The sequence below is a fragment of the Wyeomyia smithii genome, chromosome 3 (genome assembly GCF_029784165.1).
Source record: "Wyeomyia smithii strain HCP4-BCI-WySm-NY-G18 chromosome 3, ASM2978416v1, whole genome shotgun sequence".
NCBI lineage: Eukaryota > Metazoa > Arthropoda > Insecta > Diptera > Culicidae > Wyeomyia > Wyeomyia smithii.
The window spans coordinates 28,027,581-28,050,857 of record NC_073696.1 but is presented as its reverse complement, the minus strand read 5'-3'; the positions used below and the strand labels follow the sequence as shown (position 1 = coordinate 28,050,857).

Sequence of the window (23,277 nt, the reverse complement as noted above, 5' to 3'; positions counted from 1 at the left end):
CATTCAAAACTAGATGAACATTTCAAAAGGTCCTATCTGCTTTCATCGTTTTTTTCCGGAGGGTCTTTTCATTTTGGTAATGGTTCAGCTCTAGTAAGTCTCCCAAGCGTGGTTTTCATTCAGGAGGCAAGAGTGATCCCGCCGCTATCATTTTGTATAAATATCGCGTCATAAAAGGTGTTTAATGAGTTGTGGTGATTGAATGAAAGTGATCGATCAAAAAATCGATCAAAGCAGATAGGACCTTTTGAAATGTTTCTCAAGAAAAATAAATAAACGAACAAAACACATTTTTGTAATGGTTGAATTTCAATTTATTCACAACATCCAATTTGATTTACCATTTAGGCTGCACAAGAACCTTCTCTACACCAGCATGTACTGGAGCCACATATGCGACCTGTTTGGCCACTGGAACGACAGTCTTAATCACTTCCGGTTGTTCCCAACCATAGGCACCAGCTCCGTAGCTTCCCCATGGCAGACCCCACGAGTTGACCTTCACCGATGGCACAACGGTTTTAGCAACGTTTTCATATCCCCATCCGGCACCGTAGTTTCCCCAAGGTTGATCCCAAGCATTAACCTTCACTGATGGAATAATTGTCTTAGCACCGTAGCTTCCCCAAGGTTGACCCCATGAGGGGACTTTTTCTACAGCACCATAGTGACCGTTCCATCCGTTGCTGTACAAACCAGCTGCTGGCCACGAAGAAGCCCACGTTTTAGCGTATGGGTACGAAGCCACCTGATTTCCATTCCATCCGTTGTTCCAGGAGTTCCAACCACCCGAGTGAGATGGCCAATAGGATGCTGGGGCGTAGGATCCTTGAGCGGCAACCGCCAGCGTTGCAAGCAATATGGCAGAAATAACCTAATGAGTACAGAACTTTTATTCTATGCTCGTGAACAATTGGTTTTAGTAAAACTAACCTTCATTTCGTTTGATGTTTGAAGTTCAATTAGCTAGGAGAACGATGATGATATTTGTGAGATACTGTGGTTAAGTGATACTTGTGCGCGTTTATATACTAAGTTGATATTTATTACTTGATTGGTTTCAACGTTTTTGTCACAGGTTTAGCAATTGCACTTCCTGATAACAATTTGTTTTATTTCCTTTCGATCGATGGTTTAGATTTCGATTGTTGCTTATAATGTTCACAAGCACTGATAATTTATTCGAACAAAAATTAAAGCCACTAGTTTCAGGTACTGGAGGAAGTGACAAACTAATGATAATTAATACTGATTAAATAGTTGATGGGAACTTCCTTTGAAAAACATTTCTACCGAGTATAAAACAGCCAGACTTTGTTAGTGTCAACCACAGTTTATCCTCAAGCCCAGCTGCTTCAATACGTTACAAACCATTTTCACAATGAAGGTTTGATAAAAATATACTTTACATTGGTTAAGAGTTGTATTTATTTTTTTATCATTTAAACTAGGTTTTCGCTGCATTGCTGGTTGCCACTCTGGCTGTCGCTGCTCAGGGATCCTACGTACAATCCTCATATTGGCCATCACACTCTGCTGGATGGAAATCCTGGAACAACGGCTGGAATGGTCACCAAGTGGCTGCTTACCCTTACGCCAAAACGTGGGCCTCCTCTTGGCCAGCATCCGGTTTGTACAACAACGCATGGGATGGATATTATGGTGGCTACGATAAGGTCAATTCCTGGGCTCAACCATGGGGATCCTATGGAGCTGGATGGGGATATCAGAACTTTGCTAAGACTGTTGTTCCATCGGTGAAAGTCGACTCGTGGGGTCTGCCATGGGGAAGCTACGGAGCTGGTGCGTACGGTTGGGATCATCCGGAAGTCGTTAAGACCGTCGTTCCAGTAGCCAAGCAGGTTGCCTATGTTGCTCCAGTAGAAAAGGTTCTTGTTCAGTCGAAATGGTAAATCCGAAATGATATTCTTCAGAGCTGGTTCAATTGGAATAATGATTTAATTGAATTTGTAATTGTTGATTGATACAAATCAAATAAAACTAAAATATGTATATTTAAACACACAGTACTTTTTTTTTAAATAAACTCTTCTAACCTTGAGACTTAGGTTCATAAACAACAATTATCTGAAGTAATCATCAGTTTCATCATTCATAACCCATTAAGATTGCAGAAGAGTTAACTGGAGAAAATTTTCCGTAGTTCAAAACAAAACTAAAACTGAATCACTTTCTTCCCAAAATAATACAAGGAGAAATTAGCTGCCGATTTTATGTTTTCAATTGTACATTTAATTCATGAGTACAGCTAGAGTCTTGTAGTGAATGATATAAATTTTGCGAAGGGGTTGTCTTACTGACGAGTCACGAGTATAACGAATTACAATCCGAGCGTTTTGTAATGTACAGTGTCTAATTTGCCGCGATCTGAGAAAAAAATCAATCCAGGAAATTTTATAGAAAAATAGTTTGGAGAATAATAAACAGAAACTTATTTCAGATAATGTGAAAAAATATGTTGCCAGGAATTCAAAATACCCAGGATGGTGAAAACGAAAATTTTATTAATTTTGTTAAAGAAATTGAAAATCTAATAAATACTATAAATACGGATCACATCTTGAATTTCGAAGTTTCGGATCGTGGATAGCAAATTATAAGTTCAGGCTTTTCAATATCATTGTTCAACCTCCAATTTCTTGGGTCAAAGCCTATATATCAAATTGGGGACCGCAAATATCCAAAATCTGAATTCTAGAATACGGATCATCTGTTTTGAACTTGAAATCTCGAGGTCATGGATGAGAGTTTTCGATTTCGTATCTAGTTCCAATTTCGAAAATTCCGTCTAAGAAATTCTAGAAATAAGATTTCGTGTAACAGATTGCGCAACGGGTTTAATTTCCGTTTGATTTTGGGGTATAGACTTAAAAGTTCACTTACTAAATTTAAAACCAATGGTAAAGTATAGATTTTGGATTTCTAATATTGTTATTTGTAATTAGAAATTACGATTTACAATTTTCCGGCTATAGATTTTACAAAGTTTAAAGAGGAAACTGATTCCAAAGATGAAAACAATAACTTCAGGTAATGGTTCTAAAAATTCAAAATTTCGCAGTGTGGACTCCAGTTTTTCCGATTTTAAACAGACGTTTCCCAATTTTAAGATTCTGCTCCCCATTAAAGGTCTGAATGTGGTGTATATATAGTATTTATATATATATATATATATATATATATATATATATATATATATATATATATATATATATATATATATATATATATATATATATATATATATATATATATATATATATATATATATATATATATATATATATATATATATATATATATACATACATATTTATATATACTATACCTTCATTGTATTTTATTTGACAATTTAAGGAAGTTCTCCAGAAACCGAAAGCAAAATCGGGTTTCAAATTGAAATATGGAGTTGACTCCCGGCTTGCGAGCCCGGGATAATGTTCCTGAAAAACATTGGGTAATGTTTGTCCCTTTAAGGATGTTTTCCAGAAATCGGAAGCTATTATGTCTCTAGAAATTTAAAATGGCGTCCTAAGTTGATTTCTGACCTCTGGGTGCAACGCTTCCGCAATACTTATAATAGACGATATTTGGTCGTCTTAAGTTGTTATCCAAAAAACTGAAAGTCGGCATCTTCGCCATCGAAATACCCGGATTAGGCAAAATTTGGCCATTTTAGGATGTATTCCGGTAACCCGAAGTAGTCATCTGGATTTTTCGCGTGATGTATTTGAAACATATTTATTTCATGGTATTTGCATATGTATGTTTCAATGAAAGCTCAAATGTGTGTGAATGTTAGGTTTTGAATGTACCGAACATTACATAGTTGTTCTGTTGGCTATCGAAAATTCCTTATTTAGAGCGAAAAATGAAACCAGCAGAATTTTTCAAGGAGTATTTTTTCTCTTAAATCGTGTAAATCTATTTTAACATATAATAAGTTTGAATGAGAAAGGCTGGCTCTCACCGCTGGGTTTTTTTTTTTTTGGAAAAGCTTGATAGAAACGAAAAAAAAATCATAAGAAAATCGAGCGTAAATTTGGCGAATAATGATAAAAACGACTGTTAATAAAATCGAAAAAGCACTGCAGTAATATTTCTATCCATTCATGTGTTTCGATGTGCTAATTTGAGTTATATGATAAAAAAAATTTCCAAATTCTACGCTAGCAACCATCCCATACCACACACAAGATTCGAAATAAGACTTTACATTTTTCAATAGTACAAAAGTTATTACCATAAAATCGCAAATACCCGCATTTTGGTGGACGCCTAACTAATTTTCCAATCGATTGCTGCAAGAATGAAGAAAATCCGTTGTAAACAGACTTCGTTATAAGCATTCGAAAATGGACAATATTTGTGACGCGTTCGATGTTTTCGGTACTTCAATTTGCACCCCTATTCCAGAATGTTACCGCAAGACGTTATTTCACATCAAAAATAAGACACCTCGCAACATTCGTTTCAAACTGATTACGAACGGGTACTGACATGAATCGGTAAGGATTTTTGGTTCACCTAAGGACTTTTTATCCAATCGAATCACTCTTATTCTAATGAAAAGATCACATTCTTTTTGACATAAAAATGGCGTTCATTTTTATTTCAATCTTGCTCTGTGTAAATACTGTAAATCTCCGATGAAGTTCAGTTTTTAGTTAACACGTTTTCCGCTGACAGCATTCATGCTTCCTTACCACCTAATGAGTATATCACTTCCCTCTAGCAGAGTTTCATTGCATTGCACAATTGTCATCCTTGGGAGAATCTCTCGCCAGTCGCATCGCAGGGTTCAGGGGGCGGGCCGAATTTCCAGGACTAGAGATCAACTTAGATGGTTCCTGGGGCCGGAGCGAGATTCAGCTGCTGCTGGGAAACGGCATGACCTGCCAGGGGGGCAACATGGACCGCGCCACGGTTAGCAGTGACCGAAACAGCACCCGGAACAACACCTGCATGATGAGCAGTGACCGGAGCATGAGGAGCAGCGTAGTATGGGGCAGCATGAACAGCTGGCAGAGCAGCAGGCCAGTGAGCAGCAGCAGCCCAAGGAGCGGCAGCGTAGGGCCATCCAGCGGCTGGCCATGCGGCAACTGGAACGGCAGCCGGAACTGCAGCTGCATGTGGCCAACCCCACGGATAGACTCCGGCTTCCGCCACGACGGCCATGGCCAAAATGACTGCAGCGATTATGCACTATGGATGGTAGGAAAAATAGTTTTATTAGATCCTGCTATCCTTGGGTTACTTCTCAGTACTATCAACTACCTTCATAGTTGGTAATTAAGCGGGAAAGTTGGAACTGCACACTTGAACGCTAGATCTAAATTTGATGATTATCCGAACGACAGTGTGACTATTTATACCGAACCGAAGTACGCTCTCGAATTCTAAGTTCTACCATTCAATTCATATAGTTCCCTCATATGGTTTCTAATGGCTGGTAAATAGATCGCACATGCAACAACAACAAAAAGAAGCAAGAAGGGAAAAAACTTATCTAACAATAATCATGTAATAGGCGTACATTCCTCCGCCTCAAGTACGCGCTCAGGAACGGTGAACTGCAGCAGCAATTAATCGACCCAGGGCAGAAACGGGTCCCGATCGTTCTGGCGGTGCTGCTCTGCTACAACACCCCATAGCACAGTTGTGAACACAGGTATGAACTCTCACTCTCACTCTCGCTTTCTGGTTTTCTGTTCCGCTTGTCCTAGTATTCGGAACCCTCACCGAGGGCAGAGTAAAAACTGCATTCAATCTGTCTGGGAAAAGAAGTTTGCAACTTCAACACGCAGAGACACTTTAACAGTGGTGTCCGTCCGGGTGCCACAGCGAAGGGTGCGATCAATGCAATGGTCGTTCTAAAACAGCCACCAGAAGTGATGCCAGTGATGAACGATTGATCGGCAACCGCGTGAATGGAGTCTAGTTCGACGTCCTACTACTAAAAGTACAATTTTTATTTGATCGTAAATCAGAGCCAAAAAACTGGCAACCTCGCGACGATCACCACCGCCGAGAAAACTATTTCAAGTTCACTGATCCATTTTCCGCCTAGATCGAGTGCGAGAGTTTATGTACGAAATCACCGTCGCCCCAGCAGAGCCAAGAAAAGAGCTCGCGCGCCCCCATCGACCAAGAATCCCATATGGCAAGCCGAACACTGAACGCCAGATTCAAAACTTCTCTCACACTTGCATTCACTGTGCATTGCATTATCCATATGTCCGCGGGTTGCCAGTCACCTCGCCATCATGCCGTTTCTGTTCGATCTAATGCAGAAAACGGGGACGCAAAGGGATCGGACTCGAGAAAAACTCAGACCATTCCAATCGGATCACCAACGCTCTCGGGGTGAATTCGCTATATAAACCTGACCAGGGTGGGTTTACTGTTCATAATTAATTCAGGTGTTCTACCGCCACTAGCTGCCAAAAACGCGGAACCAAACCAACAGAACAGACCAATCATGAAGGTATTTCTTCTAGTTTGAATTCTGCCAGTATAACTATAAAAGTTTTATTTTTCTTCAACTTCTTAGTGCATGGTAGCTGCAGTCATCTTGGCTCTGGCCGTTGTCGTCTCGGAAGCTCTGCCATTCGGTGGCTGGCCATACGCTCACTGGGGAGCCCCAACTGTGATACAAGCGAACGTTCTGGCCCATCCCTATGGAGCTCTGTCGCACGCCGCTGTCCACGCCGCCTACCCAGCGCTGCCAGCAGCCGTCATTGCAGGCCCACACTGGGCTGGTCCCGTTCATGGACCAGTAGCGTCCGTTGCGCACCACGCCGGAGTGGTTCCTGGTGCTACCTCCGTTACCGCCAACCGTGGTTCAGTGCATGTGGCTCCCCTTCCCGGACATGCCGTTTCCCAGCAGCAGCTTAACCTGGCTCCGGCTCCGGGAACCATCTAAACTTAAAGCTCAACGAACGACACAGGGACAACAGCAACACACCTGACCTCAGCTAGTCACTGGAACCGAGACATCCAACCAACCCACCAAAAAAAGCCGAAGTCTTCATCTCTATCTATCTCTCTCTTTCTCCTTCCATCTCTGTCTATAGTCTATCGTCTATCGATCGAAAAGCAAACTGTCGCAACTAGTTAGGATACTCTCGATGCGCGTACATTTCGGTGAGTGAAGAGAATAAATTCGTTTCCATTGTTTCTTTATAAAAACAAAACTCTAAAACTGTCGTTTCATTGTGGGTAATTTGCGTGGAAAGAAATTTTATCCCTAATATCACGACAACACATAATCACTTAACAAACTTTGTACTTTCTGCGGGTTTTCTGATAGAGCGTACCCATATACTTGGCACTTCACAGCACAGTGCTTCATTTTGTTGATTTCGTACTCTCAATTATCACGTCCTTACATTAGATTTTAGTGTTTTATTCTTTTTGGAAAAGTTTCTATGTTTTTATTTTGTGTTTCCTTCAAAATGGACAATTCAGTGATTGATCCACCTAGGATCAATGTGGAGAATTTATTTTTTGGGACAGTGAGATAGAAAACCAATGTATTGTGCAATGTCTTCGAAGTTGTCAAATTTCTATCTCTCATATTTAAAAATATGTAAATAGATTTTTATGGAAAGTTCATCCAAATCGTAATTCTCATCATAACTTTTTTCCAAGATTTTCTGCATATTTTATATTTTTAACAAAGTTAAAAGCCATACAGAAATACATGTTTATGCCGAACATTATATTTAGTTCAAAATACAAAAGATGTCTAACCATTACACAATGGTCGGAAAATTGAAATTTCCGGCCAAAATTCATTTTTTGGGCCAAATTGTTGGTTTTCCACTGCAGATGATTATGACATATAGGAAAAGTTTTGTACTGACAAGGGGCTGTTTATAAACCACGTAAACTGAGGCAAATGAGGTCTTGTATCTTCGAATAAACGTAAATAACTCGATAGTGGGATAAGATACAAACGATTACTGTTTTCAGCAAAGATGCACATAATAGTAAAACGCTTCTTATGGCTTTGAGAGTTAGTTCGCGATTTGTCCGCAGAGATGGCGCACGAATCTAACTTTTGATAGGAGCATTCAAGAGATATGGTTTCTTCAGCAAAGTTGTAAAGCTATTCAATTCAAACAAAACTACTGCAGACGAAACGATTTAGCAAATCTCGATTGTAGAGCCAGCAAATATTGATACAGTTTTCTATAGTCTTGTTTGTAAAAAACTGTTTTAAAACGGTGCTTGATCAATTCAATGCAATCATTTATAACATTTTCTGATCTAGGTTGTATTAACAAACTCACTAAATCGATCTTATGAACTTCCTCGTAAGACATTGCTCGCTTCTTCGTAAAACACTTGAATAAAACTTCAGAACTGTAAAGCACACATAAAACTTCGTTTCCTCCACATACACAAGCAATCAGACCGACTCAAAGGAATGAACTAGAATCAGTCAGCCATAAAAGACATATGAGCCGCATGATTCAAAAGTATAACAATATGTGTGAGATTGCGGGTTTATGCGTGTAAGTAGTTGTGAGATTGACGGTTAACTCAATGCAATTTTGTGTATGAAACACCTGACTGCAGTGTTGGAACGTTCGACCATGAGAACCTCCATTTGTTTATGCTGTATGCCGACATATCCGGTACACAGCTTCGGCTGTAACTGGCGAGTAAATGCCCAAATGCAAGCTCGAACCATTTGTTTAACTCTGGCAGTGATATTTGTGTGTGGTGAGAGAAGTTTGCGTGTGGTGTTTCATGGTCGTGTTTTCATAAAACACTGGGAATCATTTTTGGGATAATAATTCATTTTTTTATTCGGTTAAGTATGATTTCACATGAATAATCGCTAAGTGTCTTAGCGATGTTGTAATGGGTCAACAAAATAAATTTCAGAAAAAAAACTTTGAGTTGGTAAAAAAACATCGATACACGCGAAAACCAATATATTGCTAATATTAACCATTTTTTTTTTTCAAACAAAATGAAAAAAAAATATTTTTTTTAATTAAGTGTGAACAACTGGATAATCACACTAATTTTAAGTTTTTCCAGTATATTTTTGAACCTAATTGCTATGACATACGTTGATAAGTCTTCATTAAACTCAAAAAAAATTACATAAAAAATTGAAAATTCTAAATTACTTTTTCTACAAAAACGCAAATTTCACTCAAACTTTTAACATATTTTTAAACAACGTATATTCTAATAAACCAATAAATCTAATAATTTCACGTTTTTTAGGTTTTGAACCAAATTGCTATAATATACAAAAAACTTTGTTGATAAATCACCCAAAAATTCGAAAATGGCAAAAAAATGGAAAATTTATAATCATTTTTTTCTACAAAAACGCAAATTTTCCGCAGACTTTTAACACATATTCTTGAAGGGCACAAGTAGGGCTCTCAGAAACACTATCAGGTGCTGTGCTTACACGTGCTTACATTTAATGTTTTTGATGGTCAAAATTAGGAAAATTACGCATATTTTCAATGTGGCCTGCAGCTCACTCTGTAGGTTTGAAATCTATTACCCATTTTGTTTTAGGAAACTAATTTAATAAGCTTTCAATCATATGTGAACATATCATGATAGCTTCAGTAGGTTTTTGTATATTCCAAAATATTCAGAAAAACTATTTTTCTCCGTTTCTGAAATAGGTAACTTTGAAGGCATTTTTCAACATGAACCGTTTTTTGTATCAAGATTTCATTCAAAAATTATGAAAATATAGATAAAATACTACAAAATCATGTGCTAGAAACATCCTGAATATGAAATTCGCATTCTGGTAATTTTGGCCACTCTTTTATATAGGGACCGTCTTATGTGCATTATCGGTTTAACCCTTCAGTACCCAAAGTATTTTTTGGATGGACTTCGAAAAAATCACTATGGAGCTTACTAAACATTTTTTAAGTTCTTATTGGAGCATTTTAGAGGTTCAACTGGAAACCGTCTGAAGGCAGCACTGGGCACTGAAGGGTTAATTGGATCAATTGAAAAATTTAGAAAATCAAGGGAAAATTTTATAATGAACAATGTAAGCTTTTGGTCAAAGTATAACACATGACGTCTTCTAAAGTGAGACAACAGAAGGTTCATCATTCGAACTTTTCGTTTTGTTCGTTATTTTTTGTTTTAAATTTTCTTGGCAGAGTTCGTGAATTTTTTGAATTTTTTATGTGCGGCCGTTGCGATAACGTAATATGAGCCTAGACATCAAACTTGCGTAAACAGTATGAAGAAATAAGGCCAAATGTTCCCTTATGCAGCACACAGCTGTTTGCAATCTAGCCAGATCCTTTTGCACTCACGCTCTCAGCCTAACCTACGATGTAACTTGACTATGTATAAAGCAGGGTTTGAATCCGACACCCCCGGTCTTCTCTAATTGGAGCACTGGATATCCCAATTCTGATCCTTAAACACTTTATCACAAATCCATAAAGTGCAATAAGTGTTTCCTAAATGTAACCACCAATCAGCGTTGCAAAGCGAGCGAGAAGCAAAACCTTTCTCCTCCTTTCTGCTTGAGAACGAGACATATGCTACGCTTCTCAAGTCTTTTGCACACATGCTTTCAAAATACTCTTCATCCTTCATGCATTCCCCTAAATAGCAGCGAGTGCGCACCAACACGCAAAAATTCTTTTGTATTGCTCTTCAGCGTCTGTGAAAAAGTACGCGAGTTCCAGCTTGCGAGTACTCGCCTAAAATTGCTCGACTAGGAAGAGTACTTGAAAAACTGTGCTCGAAAACGAAAAGGCTTTCTTCCCGGTTTTGCTTCATGCACAGACAGCCGACAGTGGAGCGGAGAATATGTAAAGAAGCGCAACACACGTTTCCCCGATCACGGCCAGACCGGAGCGAAAGAAGAGCGGCTTCAACATCCCTTTCTCACTAACCGCCAGCCACAGCAGCACCCTCTTAGGGAAACCTGGTGTGTGAAATGAACTTCACCTCGGGCTCACTTCCTTCGTGGGGGAAGTAGAATAGGAAGTGCCCTGCCAGTCGTTGCGATCCAGGGTGAGATAAGGCTCGACGTCCATCACCACCGCCACGTCGCGATTACCGCACAAGATGACTTATCCATTTTATTCGGCCGCTGCCGCTGCGCCATTGCTTGCATCTTCAAGACCAGTGGACGGGACTGCCGCTTCCTGACATTCATGCCCATGTTCGACAGGTAATTTTCACAGTTTGGCTGGTAACTCTGATCGGATTGATGCTGCATGGGTAGTTTCGTCAGTGCGTCTTAAAATAAACCCATGAATAATCGACAATTTTTGGAAAAAAAAGGAAACCAGCTTTTTGAAAGGTTTCACTTACAGTAGAAAAAGTTACACTTTTTCGAAGAAACGAATATAATATAACCTCTTACGCAACGATATCCTTAAAAAAATCGTACATATGCGTGGCAATTTAACTTTCGAACATAGAAAACATTGCATTTTTTTAGTTTTGTCCGATAATTCTGTGTGGGTAGAACCCACAAGAATATTTTCTGAGTGGGTACTACTACCCATACTACCCACATCAACCGTTGGCCCTGGTTACAACAAAACCTGGAAAATCAGAATGAAGAAATCAAAATTGTTGTTTTACTGACAGTGAAATTTAAATTTGATATTTGTAAATTGTAATATGTTTTTCAACTCTAACATTAATAAGGAAAATTGTACTTCATGGTTCACCTTTTACGTGTCTTCAAACGTTTTAATACTCAATAGACCCGAATAGGTTTAATGAGAATAGAAAGTTTGAAATTGTCATACCCGTTAATTGATAGTAAAATCACGATTACTGTAGTACCGAGATGTTTAAAATTCAGTTAAAAATGTATGGTCGTTCTTAATATTCACAAAGAACATGCCTGTAAGACTGTGCTTCCCAACGAGACGAGATCACGAGATCTAAAATCTAGCTCTGTGGAAGATGATCTACAATAACCAGTCCGTCCGCTATGAAGGGCTACCAAATATTTGAAAATTCTGATCTAAAACCCAGTAAACTATTCTCTTGCCACAGTGGCCGGATAGACAATCAAGACAAAACTACTGCCTGCTAGCTTTCATACGTGACTACTGAAAGACTAGGAAATGGAAGAAAAGCGTGACTTTTTCTTATCAACTTCTTCCATTGTATGATTTCGGGACTCTAAAAGTGCCGTTGGTATTTCATGAAAGTTTGGAAGAAGGTCATTTTCCGCTGGCGAGATAACTCTAGCTTATTTTTTCACACAGTTTAATTTGATTTAGACTGACACTAAGAGTTTCACTTGATATTTGGCCTTGTTTTCAGCTCTGATTGGTCGAAATATGCGTTTATCTACAGTTGTCAATTGCAGAGCTGCGAATTTTAACTGTGAGCATCAGAATATCAATTTCAGGACAAGCGGAAATTGAAATTAATTTCAGCTGCAATCAGTTGACAGTGGTAATACTGACAACTGCGATCTCTCACGCGCTGTATTGTTTTAGCGATGTTTATGTGTGTGAGAATGTAGATACTTATTAACTTCATCGATTTTATGCGTTGGGTTGGCTCAGATTAAATATATTCAACATGTTTCTCGACAGTATAATTTTTTTCACTGACATGATGTTCAATGAAAATTGACACGGATGACACTTAATATCAGTTGTGTGATTTTCATTTTGTAGTTTCGAAATTTCGCAGGTCAATATCACAAATTTCCTCATGTTTGTGGAGCACTGCTAATTTTCCAATCGATAATTGTGAGAAGGAAGGAAATCCGTTGGAAACTGACTGAGTTTTAAACATTTAAAAGTGGGCAGTTTTCGTGACGCTCTTAATGTTTTCCCTCTTTTAATACGCTGCTCTATGTTGTTAGAAAGTCGTAATTCTACGTTAAAAATACTAAGGAAACTCAAAACTTTTTTGAAGTAGAATACTTCTCTCAGGAAGTTCGGCTACATAGGGATGTGAAATGAAAATCTAAAACCGAAAAAAGTGAAAAATTTGTCCAATTTCAAATGCTAATAAAGCGGTTAGTATACGATGGATTTCCTTCGTTCTTGTAGCAATAGATTGAAAAATCTTCTAAGATTCTTCCCGAAAGAAGATAATTCTAATTTTGTTATTCACACTATTGTACTATTGAAAAACGTCAAGCCTTGTCAAAACGAAAAATTCGACCTCTGATTGGTCGTTATATGATTGCTTCCCAAGCACGGTCGACAGAATCATATACCTTGCAATTTTAAACATGCTATTTGGCCTATCAAAGAGCCTGTTTCAGCCGAAGCCGCTCAGAATAGTTGTAGACAGCGACAACAGCAGTCGTCCTCCCTTAGCAGCAGCACTAGCAGTGCAGTGGATACCAGCGATGACGGAAAGCGGCCACAGCTGTGGCGTAGCAATGGATAGCCCACTAGTTGCAGCGGATTCCAGCAACGATAGCAGCTGGGCCAGCTGATGCAGGGACAGTGGATACCAATGGCAGCGTATAGCGGCCACAACTGTTGCATGGCTATGGATAGCGCACTAGTTACGGCGGATCTCAGCATCGATAGTGAAATCGACTTTAGTGAAATTCGGTCTCTGTGCGATAGTGGACACTAGTAAATGCATTTAATGAATAGTTGATTCATTTTGACAACACGTGAGCCGTCTAGTTTTGATTGTCATATCAGCATTTCACTGTTTGCTTTATCACAACGAATACTTTGTTCGCACTGTCAGTGATAACGCAAAGATGTAATCGGCATCTTATCCGATACTATATTGAACAACAAATGGTCCTTTTCAGTATAAAACAAAAACCCGATGATTAAAGCGTAAATGTTTTCCCTTTAGTTAATTTACATTTCTAAATTTGCAGAGGTTATGAATTTTACTTTATTTCCATGTCTCAGAACGTACCGAATTATCTTTTCCTTCAGTCATGAGCACGACATCCGATAAAAGTTCATCTTGAAACTCAAAAATTGTCAAGCTCCAACCATGACAAGCAACTTACTATATTATTGAAAATTGTCAATCCTTGTTGAAGTGCAAAATTCGATAGATCTGATTATTCAACGTTTATTTACTAGAAAAAATGACTGACACGCAAGCAGCCGGATTATCTTTCTTGTTCTTGTCTACTTCAACCTTGCGGTCGTGGCTTTGCACACAACCTTCCTGTTTGCATATCAAAATTTCCTGTTTATTTGGATGTTTTGAAGTAACAAAATTTTTTTCAGGGTGTAAATTTTTTAACGAGGCAGAATTCATCCATGTCGACTCTTGTTTAAAATACTTAATTTTATTCTAGTAATCGGGAAGACATTCTTCTTTCAGCGTTCTAACTTGTATAAATAGAATTGAGCGACCATAACAGAGCCGAGTAGTCGATATTTGAGCGCATGTTCTCGAATTCCAGAGACAGTGAGATACAAATGCCTATGTCTGGATTGAATGATGTTAGACTCATATTTATATAGAAATAGTTTTTCCTGCAGATGTTTGCAGATTTGGTAAATATCTGTTAGTAAATGGTTGCAGTCTTTTAATGTGAGTCTTCAATCACTAAAGAAATATAAAAGATAGAAATAAACTTTTTTCGGTGAAATTGTGCGTTTCATTACAGCGAACAGCGTTTAGAAACATTGAAAAATTGTAGAAAATATCTAGTTAAAATTATATTAAAAAAATTATTTAAACGGGCATTCTATAGAAAACGTCTCAACGAGTTTAATAATGTGGGAAAAAAATCGTGTCTCACGTTTAGGTGATTTAGCAACAAAACTGTATCTGCTTAAAAAGCTGAATCAGTTACATAACTTTTCTGAAGATACTACAGCTCTAAAATCAATTGTTCTTAGGTCAAAATAATTTCGATCGCGTTTTTGCAGCCTTGGAAACAGTGTAAAAGGGAATATAATTCACGAAATATTTGGAGTTATTATTTATCAATTTGATATTGTAAATAAAAACTTTCACAAAATGTTCTATATCACAAACAAATTCAAAATGTCACAAAAGTCAACAATGTCCAAAACGTAAAAAATGTCAATAATATCAAAATTTCGAATATGGCATAAAGGTCAATGTCAAAATGTCAGATATCTTAAGTGTCAAATATATTAGTATACGTCCGAAATATAAGTCAAATGTCCAACATATTGTGATATAAAATTTGAAATTTTTCGCAATGTTTAATTTGGTTCTAAAGTTAGATTAAACGCACTATCACATCGACTCTCTTCTTTACCCTAGTGCGAAATCACCTCCTGCGCCGGCCCAAGCGGAACCGGAGCAACGTGTAGCGATCCCGGAGTGGCGGCAATATTCTTTCCCACTGGAACGACGCTCTTAACCAGTCCGGAATGTCCCCAACCTGCACCATAACTTCCCCACGGCAGTCCCCAAGAGCTACCGTGTTCATGATGGCCATCCCAGCCGTCATCGTGATACAAGGATGAAGACCAAGATTTTGCGTACGGGTACCCAGTAACACCGTGGTGGTCATCCCAGGCGTTCCAGTCGTTCCAGGAGTTCCATCCAAGTTCGGCAGCTGGCAGATAGGACGCTTGCGTTGCCGCTGTCCAAGCGACGACGAACAATGCGATGAAAACCTGAATAAAAGATGTTTTTCATTGAAGCATCAAGCGTTAATCGAAACTATTTAGAGTTACCTTCATGGCGTTGCAGTGGCGGGTGAATTTGTTGTTTGCTGAGAAGAGCTCGATGTGAACTGTGCGATTGGATGAGCAAGTAGCGAATTTTATTTATTTTCCTTTCGAAATGAGTTAATAGAATTAAAATAAATCAAGGTCGTAGGACGCCTTTCCTTAAAAAATATGTTAGGAATTAAGGTGTTCATGACAACGAAAAAAAGAGAACGGAATGAGCGATTTGTTTCCAAAACTTCTAAATGATCGTCGAGCTGGAAAATTTTATGAGTATAAAACTGGACGGTCAGGTCAGAACACATCACAGTTGAATTTTGTGTATCTGCTGAATCACAAACTAGCCAACAATGAAGGTAAATTTTGCTGGTGCAAGTGACATTCATTTATGTTTTATTTCGTGTAGGCCTTCATAGCTCTACTGCTAGCCACTGTGGCTATAGTCGCCGAAGGATCTGCCGTATCCACAGTTTGGCCGTCTCACTACGGCGGATGGAACTCTTGGAATGGATGGAACGGTTGGAACGGATGGAATGACCATGGCGCGCTAGCTTACCCATACGCCAAATCGTGGTCATCTTCTTGGCAGGGTGCTCCGCTGTACAAAGGCTGGGATGGATATGACAATGGTGCCCGTTCGTGGGGTCTTCCCTGGGGAAGCTATGGAAATGGTTGGGGACATCACGGTGTTGTGAAGGCTGTCGTTCCGGCCAAGACAAACTACTGGGGAGCACCATGGGGATCGTACGGATCAGGAGCCTATGGCTGGGAACACTAGGGCGTGTCTGATTTCAAACCACGGTTGTATACAATGAGAAATTCTGTAAATAAAAAGTTTTATCTCAAATTAATTGGAACTTATTGTCTGCTATTGAACATCTGAACAAATATGTCCAACAATTGTGACTTTGAAAACTTAGTTTGAAATGTCGAGAGTCATATAGACAACAAAACCTTCGCATTTCATTGTTTTGTAATCGATTTGAGAAAATGAAATAACGTTGATGGTACCATAACAAAAACATGGTCAAAATGCAGAACTATGAATTTTGATGTAAATTCAGAAGCAAAAGTGAACATTCTTAAGCCATAATGATTTTAATCTCGATACAAAAAAAAATTATTTCATGCTTTTCGCTCTTCACGTATCAGTAATTCTAACAAATAAATGATGCGCGATGGACAGATTTAAACTAAATTCAAAACGACGTACTTTTGACGTAGGACTACGTATAACCACACTACATCGAGATACATTCTGCGGAAACTAAAACCAAGGTGTAACGTTGGAATGAAAGATTTCAAACGGTAATGCTGGTGTAACCACATGATGGATTACAATAATCAATATGTCGTTGGATTGATAAAATGATGGACAATTTTGTGATTCCTCAGTTATCATTATCATTTCATTGTGAAAATTGAATAAAAGTTTCAAGGTCGAATTTTCACGAACAATGTACCAATCACATGCGAGCACCTCTGGCACAGACTTCATGAATAGACACCAACTGGTTGCTGTGATATCCCGTATAGCAGTGGCAAAAAAAATTTGACAGAATCCCCCCGTCCCAATAGGTCAACTAAAGTTTGCTTCTATGAGCCTAGACTATATTGATGTCTTGAAGGTGAAGCTTTTTCGGAAAGTTCGTAACCACCTCCACTATCAGACAGTTTCACGTTCTGCTGTCAGAATGTTATTAAAACTGATGTCTTGATGGAAAACATGCTGGCACAGGCAACAGTACTGCACCTAGCAATGTATGAATAGAGCGCTGGTTGGTCACTCGTCGTCTATCAGTACAGTAGAACTCGATATCCATTTGTGTGCAACCAAGCCAAGTTAAGACTACATTGCCGTTGTCGACGCTCAATGGGGCGTGTTGGGTTAACGCGTAGGTATCGTTTGGCGATCTGGAATACAATCGAACTGCCGTTGTTTCGTATATGTAGTTGTTTCGTATATGTAGTAGCAAATATCAGAATTCAATATGATTATTCGTATACCGCAAAATACGCTGCGCCGCCGGGGACAGCAAAATTCTGTACGTGTCGGTAGAGGCAGATAGCAGAGTATATAAATTAGGTTCATTGTACAGATAATCGCGTTGTTTATTTTCAAACTCTACACTCTGTTTTTCTCATGTCCATTTTATGTTTTCTGTGAATAACATTTTGGTTCAAAAACTGTAATTTTTTATCGTTATTTTTTCCACGAACTTGTAATTGCAGGAAAATTTTATTATGTGACATCTTTGCCGCTTGGTGATTGTAGAGTGAGCCATAACAACAAATAAATATTGTTTCATTTCTACTAAATCGTACTTAATTTAGGTCTGTATAGAAGCTTGCCTTTTCGCGTATTGAAGAAAATTGACTGTATTAGAATGAAAGATATTCACCAATGTTAAGGAGAACATTTTTACTTTCAAAATAGAGTGCTGCAAATGAATAATCAAAACAGACGCCGTTTGATTTTGCCAAACACGACATGGCAAAATTTGCCAAAAATGAACGGTTCTCTTTTCATAACGTTTTTTCATGGATATTTCCTCCAATGAACTAGTTTTAGTTCAAGTCGTTTGAGGTGTCGCTTGATGAATTTAGGCTGATAACCTAGATACTTGATATTACTACCCGAATAATTAGAGGCTTAGTACTGCTTAGATCATGATCATTATACATCAGGGTTGATATTTGTTGACACTCTTGAGTGAAAGTGAAAAAAAGCATCCATAAACGTTATTGTTTTACAATCCTTTCAGAGTTCTCCCTTCCCGCTTTTTGCATGGAAGTGAACTGTCAAAACACCTCATTATATTTTATGCGATGAAAGCAAGACAACAAAATCAGTTTATCAGTTAACGAAGATTGTCAAGGCATCCGTCAATGTCAGTGAAAAAGTGTTTCGGTGAGGTTTATTTTGGTTGACTGGACTGTTTGTTTTTCTTTTTCGCTTTGAAGTGAAGATCATTTGGTTGGATTTGTCGTCAAACTTTATTCCGTAACCGTGAACGATGCGCGCGATCTATTTCATCTGAGTATAACAGCACGTTACTAGGACGAAAATCTAGTGAATCTGAAAGAGTGCTGCGATCATTGGAAGTGAAAATTGAAAATGATTGGCTGTGATTTTCGAAGAATTTCGCTGGGGAAAATGACTTTTATCAGCACTGTTATACATATAACCGGCACATGTTCCGGTCATGTTCCAGGAACCGTTTTACCAATTCCGGTCATTCGCTTTGGCAATATAAAGAACCAAAATACCTTTCTTTTGGAGGATGTTGAGCTTAAATTTGTTGAAATTATCAAGAAGACTAAGAAATGTGTTTTGACATAATCGCTTGTTTTGGCACATGTGTGCAGAAATCGAACCGTGCTAGAAGTAAAACGAGCTCGAATCAAACAGAGCCTCAAAGGGAAATATAAAACTATTGTAGTCCTACGTCAACTACGCGGTCGTATCACGGATACCACCATTTTTTTTTTTTTTTTTTTTCAATTAAAGTCAATGTTTGATTTCGTGACAAAATGCACAAAAAATTTACACATATTCCAGAGTAAATACTCAATTGAAAGTTTAGATTTTAGATGTTGGTATTTCGGCATGGTCCCCTCCCAGCTGGTCGGGTTGGTACCCTCCCAGCTGGTCTCGAGGTACGAGGGCGGCCTAACAAGCCAGTCGTCGTAGGATCGAGTCTGGACTAGGGAGAGACTGTTAGTGTCAATAGGATTGTAGCGCCAGCCCCGCAATTGTCCTGTACACTTAACAGTTGGCTGCGTAGTCTGTGTATAATGAACAGAAGGTCGAGTTCCGAATCGGAATGTAGCACCAAGGCTTTTCTCTTTTATTGCGGCATGCAGTCTCTTAAATAAAATAAATAGAGAAGTTTGTATTTTCAGTCAACACGATATTTATTATTCCAGCAGTTCAAAAGTGAAAAAAAAACTACAAAATTGATGTCTTTCTAAAAGAAACCGGGGCAATAAAGCCAGGTCCCGCTGCCAAGGCGAACGGTTGCGCTACAGGCACCAACGTGTTGGCAATGTTCTGTTGACCCCAACCATACGGTCCGGCACCGTAAGTTCCCCATGGTAATCCCCAGGGGTTGGCATCTATTCCATAAGAATTGCCTCCATTCCACTCGTTTTGCAACGGATACGGGACTCCTTGCAATAAAGAGGCGTGAGGGTACGAGGCAGCTCCATTCCAGGAGTTCCAACCGGCAGCATAGGTCGGCAACGCAGCGGGAACGTAAACTCCGTGAGTAGATACCGCTAACGCGGCCACCAGCAATACGATGAACATCTGTCGAAAATTAAACTTTGTTACTTTCAGCCTTCATCGAGCCACTTAAATGGCTTCATTACCTTCATTATTATACTCCTCGGCGATGGTTCGTTGCTTCGACACTCGGTGATTAACTGTGAAAATTTGTATCAAAATAGACACGTTTTATACTGTCTAGCCGCCATAAAATATAGTGCATTAGGAAACATTGTAACTTGGAATTGAATTATCGATTAACTTCCTAGAGCGAAACGGGAGACGTGGAACTTAAGCCTTCAAAAGGTGGATGAAAGTCTTCCTAGGAAAATTTGTTGATACACTTCCAAGTTTGGTTTTATTTTCGTCTCAGTTTCTCTTGGATAGCCAATTAGGGTAGTTTGGGTTAATTTGGACCCCCTAAGGAAAACTCCTGTTATATCGTAACCTGTTTTTTCTATCCCATAAACGTAATGTAATATAGTAATATTGATCTGTTTTCTATGTTCCTGCACGAAAAAACCTTGATATTGAGGTCAAAAAAAAAACAAAAAAAATAACGGCACTAAAAATTATGATTTTCGGACATAAAAAAATCGTTTGGGGTGAAAATGGACAGCTATTGGGGTAATAAGGACAGTGTTTGGGGTGATGTGGACAGGGTAAAAAATGTGAGTTTTATAGTATCAATAGTAGCTTAATACACAGTAGAAGGTGGTATCAGGCATACGGAATGATAACTGCAATTCTTAGGCATTGCACAGTGGTTCCACAGTAGGCAAAAAAAAAATCCCCATCTCCAATTATTTATACTAGAAACTGAGTATGCGATCGTATGTCGCACACGCGCGTTTGTGTGTGTGCGCGTGTGTGTGTGTGTGTGTGTGTGTGTGTGTGTGTGTGTGTGTGCGTGTGTGTTTGTGTGCGTGTGTGCGCGTGTGCGCGTGAGTGTGTGTGACTGTGTGCGTGTGCATGTGTGTCTGTCTATGTGTGTGTGTATTTGTGTGTGTCAGTGTATGTGTGATGTAAGTTTCATGAGAACCGGATGATATACCAATTTTAGGCAGAGCACTTTGAATGTTGCTGTGTCAGAAAATTTCAATGATTTTTATGTTCAAAAATCACAATTTTGAGCTTAACTTCGATTACCTAATTCCCTCAATTTTGATCTGATTTTGGATCAACGAGTTTCGTGTTGAGGGAAAATTTATGTTATTTTTCAGAACTCTTGTGTACCGTACAGTCCCGTGAAACAGTTCGGAATGATCGGATAACCAACAGCCTATATGAAATTAACCGTATTTTTCGAATTTTTGGGTCCAGGTTTGCATATCGTCGTTCCAAATCCGTTAATCCCAAATTTGCGAAACGGGAAAATATATAACGAATGTACGTTGACGTACGATTTTTTATTTTTCCTTGAAAGGCCTATCAAATTCCTTAAATTTTCCATTAAATCTTTTAATCGGTTAAACGGCTCAAAAGTTACAATTTTTTGAAAAATGATTGCCGACTTTTGGCAACTTTAATTCAAAATGGATCACACTAAGGACCAAACAAAAAAATACTGGTATAAAGTTTTTCGATAAAGAACAAATATACCAATGTTGAACATGATCTGAACAAAAAAATAAATCTGATAATAAGAAAGGTTTAACGGCATTTTGGGGGAACAACATTTTCGGATATCAGAAATGAGTTCAGCACCCAAAAATTGGCATTATAAGTCATTTTCAAGCATTTTAGAAAAAAAATTAGGTTTTTTCAACTTTTGTTCATAAACCCGCCAGTCTGCGGGGCATTGAAAACACTTTTTGTACAGATAAATCATCCCAGATTGCCTGCAACACTTTTTACAGTTCATTGTTTGTACACCGCCGTCTATCCGTTCGTTTTTATATGCCCGCGGCATCAGTCCGACAAAAGAATTTACTTCAAACTCGCCTGACCATATCACCCCAAAAAACTGTCCATTTTACCCCAAACAGGACGCCTTTCTAAAAACTCAATTCCTTCCACTATTTTTGTTCAAACTTATCTCAATCTTTCATTAAAATGTACTCTTTTACTAGACAAACACGGCTGCAAAGCTTATTAGACTGAAAACATCGAAGAAGTTTTCAAAAAACCTTAAATACACAAGCATGAAACTTACAGCAAAATCAACTTTTGATGTTTCCTTTGTTTACATTGGCACTGCGGTGCACCTGTCACAGCAAACCATGAAATTTTTATATTAGTTAGGGTTTAGTAGTTCAATGAAAGGATGAAGTAGTACATGGAACCCAAAAATGTAATACTTTCCAAGATAAAACACCTGTCCATTTCACCCCAGGGGTCCAAATTACCCCAAACTACCCTACTATCATTTAAATTTGGTTCTGTAGTTGAAATTTCGGTTTTATTTTATCAAACAGTTACTCATTTAGATAAACTTTATTTGTTTTGGTTTTCTACTCAGGACGGCAGAATCTCAAAAGAGACGCGACACAGTTCAGTTTTATATAAGTTCAAGAATTGTTGATCGCAGAGTTATTGAGAACAGGTAAAAGATATATCAACCTTGGAACTGGGAAATATTTTGTCCCAATTGTGCTTGTGTAAAACGAGCAGCGTATTACACGTTATCGATGAGAAGTTATTCGAAATAAACCGAGAATTTAAATAATAAAATCCATTCTCACTCTCGGAAATTTTTGGTAAACCGCACGAAGCCCCCCGCACGCTTCCTTATTTACTGCAATATAGTTTTAAGCTTCAAAACTGAATTTGATTCATTACGTAGAACATAAAGCTACAAAATAAAAGTTTTTACAATTCGGTTACCATCCAATATGGCTTAAGTTATTATAAGGTCAACTAAAGAGAAATTAACATTGAGTTTTGATCTCGAAGAAGACCCTTCAAACTCTTTTTATTTATCAAGCCTAATTGGCACCAACTGTATTTTATGTTAAAATCAATCTGTGCTCTATCTTCATTTAACGAAATTTTACTCAAATTTTTCCCTTGAACCGAACTGTTTACTACTTGCAAAATTTTTACTTGCTACGCGACAGCAACAACGAAAAATTCTCCTTCGTGTAACAAATTTGTTATTTAAGAAGCAATAAGATTCGACTTCAGTCATGTGACAACATGTATTGTCCCATATATGGCACATATTACTAGTTCCGGTGTACGTGCGGTGTAGGGAAAAAATATGACAAGAGCTGCTTTTTTCTTTGTCATACAGTACGCAAATGTTGATAATTGAAAAGATTTCATTTGCCTTTAAGATATGATCTATGAACTACATTAGAAAGAAACACAAACATTTGCTTTCTTGAAAGCGGATGT

At 38.4% G+C, this 23,277-nt stretch overlaps 7 protein-coding genes across 7 annotated transcripts; 3 read left to right on the top strand and 4 right to left on the bottom strand.

Moving 5' to 3' along the window:
- Positions 1–325: 325 nt before the first annotated feature.
- Positions 326–991, bottom strand: LOC129732507 (trinucleotide repeat-containing gene 6B protein-like). The gene is made up of 2 exons (XM_055693438.1): positions 934–991; positions 326–874 (listed from the first exon to the last, which is right to left on the bottom strand). Exons 1-2 carry the CDS (start codon positions 937–939, stop codon positions 338–340), a joined length of 543 nt encoding a protein of 180 aa, XP_055549413.1. The 5' UTR covers positions 940–991; the 3' UTR covers positions 326–337.
- A 348-nt stretch (positions 992–1,339) lies between these two features.
- On the top strand, positions 1,340–1,945 carry LOC129732424 (uncharacterized). Its single transcript, XM_055693310.1, has 2 exons — positions 1,340–1,387; positions 1,452–1,945. Exons 1-2 carry the CDS (start codon positions 1,382–1,384, stop codon positions 1,911–1,913), a joined length of 468 nt encoding a protein of 155 aa, XP_055549285.1. The 5' UTR covers positions 1,340–1,381; the 3' UTR covers positions 1,914–1,945.
- Positions 1,946–4,600: 2,655 nt separating this feature from the next.
- LOC129730353 (adult cuticle protein 1-like) lies at positions 4,601–5,364 on the bottom strand. The gene is made up of 2 exons (XM_055689632.1): positions 5,299–5,364; positions 4,601–5,226 (listed from the first exon to the last, which is right to left on the bottom strand). The coding sequence occupies exons 1-2, from the start codon at positions 5,302–5,304 to the stop codon at positions 4,861–4,863; spliced, it is 372 nt and encodes a 123-aa protein (XP_055545607.1). The 5' UTR covers positions 5,305–5,364; the 3' UTR covers positions 4,601–4,860.
- Positions 5,365–6,432: 1,068 nt separating this feature from the next.
- LOC129729910 (adult cuticle protein 1-like) lies at positions 6,433–7,225 on the top strand. Its single transcript, XM_055688817.1, has 2 exons — positions 6,433–6,508; positions 6,575–7,225. Exons 1-2 carry the CDS (start codon positions 6,503–6,505, stop codon positions 6,944–6,946), a joined length of 378 nt encoding a protein of 125 aa, XP_055544792.1. The 5' UTR covers positions 6,433–6,502; the 3' UTR covers positions 6,947–7,225.
- Positions 7,226–15,037: 7,812 nt separating this feature from the next.
- Positions 15,038–15,719, bottom strand: LOC129732858 (major prion protein-like). Its single transcript, XM_055694207.1, has 2 exons — positions 15,675–15,719; positions 15,038–15,614 (listed from the first exon to the last, which is right to left on the bottom strand). The coding sequence occupies exons 1-2, from the start codon at positions 15,678–15,680 to the stop codon at positions 15,252–15,254; spliced, it is 369 nt and encodes a 122-aa protein (XP_055550182.1). The 5' UTR covers positions 15,681–15,719; the 3' UTR covers positions 15,038–15,251.
- A 263-nt stretch (positions 15,720–15,982) lies between these two features.
- Positions 15,983–16,519, top strand: LOC129732796 (uncharacterized). The gene is made up of 2 exons (XM_055694044.1): positions 15,983–16,024; positions 16,075–16,519. Exons 1-2 carry the CDS (start codon positions 16,019–16,021, stop codon positions 16,444–16,446), a joined length of 378 nt encoding a protein of 125 aa, XP_055550019.1. The 5' UTR covers positions 15,983–16,018; the 3' UTR covers positions 16,447–16,519.
- A 3,084-nt stretch (positions 16,520–19,603) lies between these two features.
- LOC129733322 (uncharacterized) lies at positions 19,604–20,086 on the bottom strand. The gene is made up of 2 exons (XM_055695108.1): positions 20,043–20,086; positions 19,604–19,980 (listed from the first exon to the last, which is right to left on the bottom strand). Exons 1-2 carry the CDS (start codon positions 20,046–20,048, stop codon positions 19,621–19,623), a joined length of 366 nt encoding a protein of 121 aa, XP_055551083.1. The 5' UTR covers positions 20,049–20,086; the 3' UTR covers positions 19,604–19,620.
- Positions 20,087–23,277: the final 3,191 nt, after the last annotated feature.